This window comes from Apis dorsata, unplaced genomic scaffold, assembly GCF_000469605.1.
Source record: "Apis dorsata unplaced genomic scaffold, Apis dorsata 1.3 scaffold_295, whole genome shotgun sequence".
Taxonomy (NCBI): Eukaryota; Metazoa; Arthropoda; class Insecta; order Hymenoptera; family Apidae; genus Apis; species Apis dorsata.
In genome coordinates, this window is record NW_006263570.1 from 917759 (window position 1) to 925756 (window position 7998).

At 30.5% G+C, this 7998-nt stretch overlaps 1 protein-coding gene across 1 annotated transcript in view; it reads left to right on the top strand.

Annotated features, from left to right (window-relative positions):
• The window catches only part of LOC102679869, a 241160-nt gene that overhangs the window by 216937 nt on the left and 16225 nt on the right, over positions 1–7998 (top strand). Inside the window, exon 7 of the mRNA XM_031511219.1 lies at positions 2339–2453. Within this exon, the coding sequence (XP_031367079.1) occupies positions 2339–2453 (115 nt within the window). The remainder of the gene's footprint in view (positions 1–2338; positions 2454–7998) is intronic.

Below are 7998 nucleotides of genomic sequence, written 5' to 3' on the forward strand. Positions count from 1 at the left end.
AATTTGCATAATTCATACCTTTTGGTAAAAAAAAATTCATCTTTAATGAGTCATTAACGAAAAATATTGACCAATCACAAGCGAATTATTTTATTCTTTCGTAAATAAGATATAATTACATAATTTTTATCCAACATTTAATACATTTGCTTCGATTTCATTTGTTCAAACGACTCGGCGGCGGTACATACCCAACACTACCGGCGACAAATCTACGCATCCTGTAATTGGCCTTAATAACTCACATTGACAATGGAAAAAAATCAATTTGAAATCACAAAATTATTATTTAAGCTTTATCTACTATCGACACGTACATCTCATCGCATGCTTGCATACAAAGCATCCAGAAACGCGCACATCGAAGTAACGTATATGAAATTGAGAAGCACGATGACGATTAACGACGCCTGTCTCGCTCTGTCCTCCATCCTCGCCCTTTCCATCTTTCTCCCTCGCCATTAAGGTTTCATCAAGATGACGACGCTGAGGCACGCATATCACATGGTGATGCATGGCTCCTCGAAGGGAACGCGTGGTTCGCGTGGAACAGGACGAAGATATATGCACGTCCGACACGGACGTATGCTAATTGCCGTGGCGGCGCGTCCCAAGGACTGGCACAATTAACCCTTCGTTTCATCGGGGCCACTAATCTACGAAACGGACCAGTCGTAACCGATCGAAGTATCAATCGGGGGGACGCGTTTCCGATTATATTGGCCGCGTGGGGAATATTTGACGTGTAGATTTTAGAGATGCGTTTGCCCGATTGCAAGATTTGTTGCGAGGAAAAAGCGATACCGATATTCGATAGTGTGCGAACGAGTTTTTGATTTTGATTCGAAGAAGAAGAATCGTGAAATCGTTTTCTATTTTTTTTTTAATTTATCTTTAGATCTTTAGATCAGATCATTGTTGTTGCTGTTATTTTTGTTGCGTTGAAGAAGAATTTGGAAAATGTGAAGTATGAACATTCAATTTTAGTAATATTGAAGTTTTTTAATACATACAAATGAGAAATAAAGAATTGTGAACTTGTGATTTTAGATTTTATGGATTCCTGGACTTGAAGAAGAATAAATGTGATGGATGAGAAATTTTAAAAATTTTAATTGAGAAATTGATAGAAATGAATGCTATTATTGTATAAATTGTTTGGTTTTGCAATAGTTTAATTTTGTTAAATATGTACAAATGTATTCTATTTGAAGTATAATCAATCAGAATGATCTTAAATTTTTATTATTCTTTTATTATTCTCTAGTAATAAAAATTTCTAGAAAAAATTGATGAATGAAATATAGTCCTTTTAATGCTATAGCTATAATTATCATTTAAAAATAATCTTGAACGATATAAAAGATTAGAATGTTAACCAAGATATTCAACACTAATTGTAAAATCAATTTGTATTAATATTTCTGGTATAAATAATTGAAAGATTACAAATATTTCTAATAAAATTAGTATAAAATATTAATTCTTCCATTCAAACACATTCTCTTCTTAGCTAAAATCAATTATTTCCATCTTTAATTTATTCAAAACACTTTTTGATCGTACATTTACAACTATTTACATCAAAAACTAACTGTAAAGGGATAAAAAATTTCGAATAAAGAGAAAAGAGTCCAATAATGGTCTCCACCATTCGCCAGTTACTTCTTTCCTGCCATTTTCTTTTCTTTTTTAGCTCTTCTTCATTTCTGACATTTTTATCTTCTCCCTTTTATAATCCGCCCTGATCTCTTCAATCTCATTCCACTAGCACCCCTTTTCCTTTTCCTACCCTCCTTTCTTATGTTACTCTTCCGTTGGATTATATTTCCTCTTTTCCATCGATCCATTCTTCCTTTCTTCTCTTTCTTTCTTTCTCTTAGTGCTTAAATCTAACATTCTAAATCCATAGTTAACCCGAATTACCTAAAATTAGATCCCGAACGATTCACGAGCTATATAACTATCAGGTCAAGTAGGATCGTGTTATGCAACCAAGCATTGTCCTCCAATGGCTGGCCAGAGTTCTTGACGATATTTGACGAGAGAGACCGAAATTGATTCGCGATTAAAAGTAATGGAGGGAAATGTGTTAATATTCGAGACGATTTCGCTTCGAATCATTATTGATTGATGAATTGTTCGCCTTTATTTATGTTGTTGTATTTTGTTAGAAAAGAAAGAAACGTAGAAATTTTCATAGAAATTAAAATATTATTCATTAGTTAATAAATAACCAAATTTTTAAAATTTTATTAAAAAACTAAAATCTCTAAATGTTGAAGTTAATTTTTTGTGGGAAATGGGATTAAACACGTGATGTTTTTAATTATTCCAGGATGCTGAGAACAAAAAAAGCGAGAAGAAAGAGGTTGTTGGTCCGCCTTTACAAACTGCGTCTGTCAGCGTTAGAGCGCTCATTGAAGAAAAAATTATACAGAAAAGAACGACTGGTAAGTTGTAGAGATTTTAAAACATATTTTTAAACTTATTAGCTCTCGTGTCCCATACGTCATCAAGAAATTAAAACTTTAAACGTGAAATTAAATAATTTTTATTTAAAATGAATAAGAAATTTGTTAGAACATGGCCAGATGAAACTCTAAATATTCAAAAGTGCATAGAATTATAAAATACAATTATGAATACTTAAATAAAAAAATTATTCCATTGAAGAATATTAATTATTAACTTATATCACACAGATTAACAAAATATACTTTTTAAAAATATAATTTAAACGATAATTATTAAATTTCAAGACATAAAAAAATAAATACAAATCAAATACAATAAATTGATTATTTTTACCAGATCAAAACATATAATGTTATTCATTGAATATCGAATAATGATATTAATATAACATTAAACAACGTCGAAATTCAAGGAATATATTCCTTTGAAATAGGAACACAAACGATGATTTATGTGCTTTGAAACGTATCTCGGTTAGATTACGTCTATCTTCCTTACTGTTCCTTACGTTTCTCTCTCTCTCTCTCTCTGTTTCTCCCTCGCTCTATCTTCTTAACATTTCGCGAACTATAATCATAAGAAACATACCGAGTTATATTAACTGTCGAGTTACGTTAACTTTCTCTTAGACACATTCAGGATCCTAACGTGACATCTGGTTACAGAGAATCTGTCGCTGAACTGCTCTGTACACATTCTCGAGTGCTTAAGACCGAAACTAATTGTAAAGCAACTTTGGATAATCGTGGAATTCATTAGAGTAAAGCGTAACGTGGGAATAATATTGGAATTAAGGGAAAAATATTTAAATATAACCATAGAAAAGAATCTTAATCAATAATTTGTTAAATTATTCTTCTTAATGTACAAATTAAAAAAATTATTTTATATATTTTCTTTAATTTATTTATTAAAATTATAAAACGTGAATAACTAAATAACTTAGTTAGTTTCTTAGAAGCTTAGAAAAATTTTCTAATTCTGCACATTTTTCAGATATCTCTCCATGGACATTAGCAAATAGTTATTTATAAAACAAACATTTTAATTTAATTTTAATATTTTATAATTCTAATCTATAATTTCCAATTATTATTATTATTATCATAGACTTTCAATACCATAATAGCATACCCATATCCTATACAATATATCTTTCGAAATGGGCCCCCAATTCAACCCCATTTCATATCGAAAATCCATCTTCTAAACGAGCCAGCTATATAACCAACGCAAACTGAATCCTGAAATTTCCATCGAGCGACCACGCAACACTAGGATAAAATTTCAACAGAATCGAAAATGAAACGCGAAAGTTCACCACGAGATAACGTTCGTGGGTTCATTTTTTTAACTTTCCAATCAACGTTCGACACGATGAGTCGTTTCCACGACGAAATATTAATCCGATCAAGTTCGAGGGGCGATGCTGAGATCCATCCTGTATTCCAACGCAGATCCAACCAAATCCAACTCTGTCTCTTCTCCTTGCTTCTCCTTTTGTATTTATATATATACATATCTGTGTCACATCGTTTGCCCGACTGTTTCTAATCTGTTTCTACGTTGTAACTTTGTATAACCGTTTCTATTATTATACGTGTATAATAATCCTTGATCAAAGATTAATTAAGATAACAATTTTGTATGTTGTGATAATTGTAGAATACAATGAATTTTAATAATAGTTTTTATTTTGTAGCTTAAATAATAATTAGTCTATATTACTTATATTTTATTATTATATACACTTTTGCATCTATGATTGTATAGATGGATTATTTAATATAAACAATTAAAACAATTTTTGCTCTTCATGTCTTTTATCGTAAATGATATGATTTAGAAAGATCTTCAAAGTGATATTTAATTTTATCTGTGTAACGTACATTTCGAGATTATACTTAACTTTTTTTATTTTAATTACAATAAAACATTGAATTCATTGAATTCATTTTGACATCAACTCAAAGATTCTTCAAAAATCTTTTCTTTTTCTTTAAAAACGAAAAGAATTAATTAACTCTATATTCAGCTCTATATTCTTTATTATATTATTATCTTATTATATCTTTATTATCTTCTCTATATTATTTAGCTCTATATTCTTATCACCATTTAAAGAAGATTCTCTTTGATTTTCTTTCCTCTTTTTCTTTTCCAATCTCCTCAATTTCGAAAAAATAATTGAGACAATCGGGAGACACGATCCTATGTACATCTATATCTTCAACTCTGTACTCGTATCTGTGTCCGTTCTTTATCCTTTATGTGTCCTCCCATCCGTGGAAATCCGTGTACATTTTCCAGAAGCTCGCGTGATATTCTAGCCAGCGAGAAATCGCCTCCTCCTCTATGGACTACCGAAGAATCGTGATTTACGAAGCGAGCACGCCAGAATATTTCTCGCATTGTCCACGTTCGAACGATAAATCACCCCCGCGATGGTTCTGGCGCGGGGGTGGGCGAGAGCCGCGCTTTTGTAACAAAGTGTGCGTCGTTAGCGATTTATGCGCTGTTTCGTTCTATTCGCCGCTGCCAAGAGCAATGGCGAAACTATCGTTCCTTCCGCGAGGATTCTTCGACGATTTCATTCCCGTGCTCGAATTAATACGAATGAATTTAACAGAGATAACGATTCAACAGCTGAGTTTCGAGGAAATTCATTGTCGATCATTGAACACTCGGTGAAAAGTCGTTGTACAAATTTTAAAATGAAATTCATTAAATTCTTAAATCGTGTATATATGTTTTTTATGATATTAAAATGTTGTATAGGGATGAATATATTCGATTATAATAAGTTTAAAAAATCGATAATCTTTTTCAAAATCTATTACATTTCACGCAATAGTTGAGTATATAAATTTTTCAACGAAGAAGAAAATATATATTTTTTCAAATACTAAAAGCTAAAAGCTTAAATAAAAATTATATATCGTTCAATTCAGAGATGTAATAATAGTTGGCCATTATTTTTTTGAAAATGAATCAATCAAGTCCAAAAGTGCAGTCATTTCATGAGATCGATCATTAGCCGTTGTTGACGACGTGTCCATCGCCGATACAGGGATGCAATTAGTGGATGGTTCCTGGTTGAGTTAGTTGTTGACGGCGATACGGTTTGATGTTTGGCTGAAGTCTCAGGAGGAACGATATTGAAGAGCGTGATGGAGCGCCTCGTCGACGTGTAAATTCGATACCCACGATTTCCAAATTTGATTTACGATCCTAAGTTTCGAGCTTCGTCCCAGGTGTTGATGTTTGTTTGCTTTCATTTCTTAACTTTGTTCAACGGTTGTCGATACAAGTCTTAAGTTTCTTTAGTTTTTCTTTCGTATGAAATATAATCTAGTTTATGGTTTTTATTATTAGGAGTTATAGGATTTTTAATTATTTATTTATACATCAAGTTTGTTTATGTATTTATAAAATTGTACGATAAATTGATACTAAGAAAAAAGAAGAAGAAAGTTTTTAAGATTCTTTTTTTAGTCTGATAGAACATTGATAGGTTCTATTTTGATTTTCTATAAATAGCAATTAAGATTATAATTTTTTTATTTAATCAATAAGTTTTATATATTAATTATATTACGTTTATTAACATTAATCAGCTATGAAACATTAAGTTTTATTTTATATTTTACTAATTCCATGAATTTATGTGTGATGTGATGAACGAGCTGAAAATTTTGAAACAAATCTTTTTTCTAGTTTTATAAAAAAAAAAGGATATTGATTTTATAGAAAATTTATATCCTTTTCAAATATTAAACCTCTATCATACAATTTTTCATATCGTTTTTAAATTATTGATCTATTTACATCCATAACTCTTTCCTCCTCGTCCACACAAAAATTCATTTCCTCTGTAAATATACGATTTCACCGTAATTAAAATAAAACCTAAAAACGATCTCTGTTTTTTAATTCAACCCAGGAATATATTCGGAAAAAACAATTTCGAAAATTTCACAATACCGTTAGAATTTTCGTTTCGATTAGATTGTTGTTCCACTTTAATTTCTCATTTCTAAAATCTTTCTATCCCAATCATCGGAGGATCATTTATTTTAATAATCGCAACAAGGGAGAGAGAAATATGAAATATTGTGATTATCGATAAATATTATTATAAAATATTGTTAACTTATAGATTAATAATATTTCATTAAATAATTCAAAATACCATTAAGATACATAAAAATTGATGAAATCGATCTTATCGATATATATATAAAAAAACTAAGATTATCGACAACGTAATCGATAATCAGAATTCTAGAAAAAAAAATCGAGAACGACGTTTACTTCGATGAAAACGTGGCGCGGGTTGCGGCGAACATGATATAAATATTCATTGCATATTTAGAGAGGTTGCATATTCACGGGACGAAACATTCATAAGCAGATAAATTGATTGTAAATGAATAAGTAATTAGAGACATGCGAGTGTGTGCCCAAGTATTACGTTCGTTAACAACGTAATAACGGAAGCAATGCGAATTTTAAAACAATTTGCCGTATGATAATGCCGCCGTAAATACTTAAAATCGATGTTTCATCGATTCGAGATATGCCATTCGTTAAAGATAAATAATTTTTTTTTTTAACTCGTCGAGGGAAATGAAATGGCAAATTGGTAAATATGATTAAACAAGAAAGTCAATTCTATTTTTTCTAACGTAGTATCCGTTGAGAGAAGCATTTTATTCATTGTAACAATTTAAGGTAATGTATAAAATAAAACTTAATAATCTCAGATTCAATTCAACGAATTGATTTAACTTCAACAAATATAAGAAATTGTCGATTAGCGTAAGCTAAAAATTGGCATAAATCGAAAGTAACATCGACGCGATGAATTCTTGAAGTAGAAACGACAATTTATACAAAATTTTTCGGGGATTTCTGGGGATAGGATTTCTAGGGACCTAGTTGCTGCTGACTGTGCACAACTCGATGCCGAGTGCATTGGTGCAATTCAATGAAAAGTACGATAAGACGGCGCTAGTTATAGGGTACCGATAAAATATCGCGGTTATCTGCTGATCGTTGCGAAAGTTTGGAAAATGGATAAAGAATATACGTCGTAGAGGATAATTTAAGACGTTCTTGACGGAATGAGACGTATTCTCATCTCCGCGAATTTGATTGAAATAAAACTGCGTTGTAAAAATATCATGATGAGATATTGCATTTATATCCTCTTAAGTTGAAGCGAAGAATAATAAATATAATATATAAATTCAATAATAAAATTATTTGAACGAAACAATAATCCTATTATTTACACGAGAAGTTAAAATATAATATATATATGATATAAACAATGTATAAAAGACAATGTATTCACGATTTCTCTATCTCTAATTTAAATTCTTCTTAAAAATTGTCATTTGTACCAACGAACGAATTATCAATCACTCGAAAAACTTGAGCTCAAATATTTATCCCCAATCAATCTATGATAAAGAATAAAAAAAAAAAAAAAAAAAAAAAAAAAAAAAAAAAAAA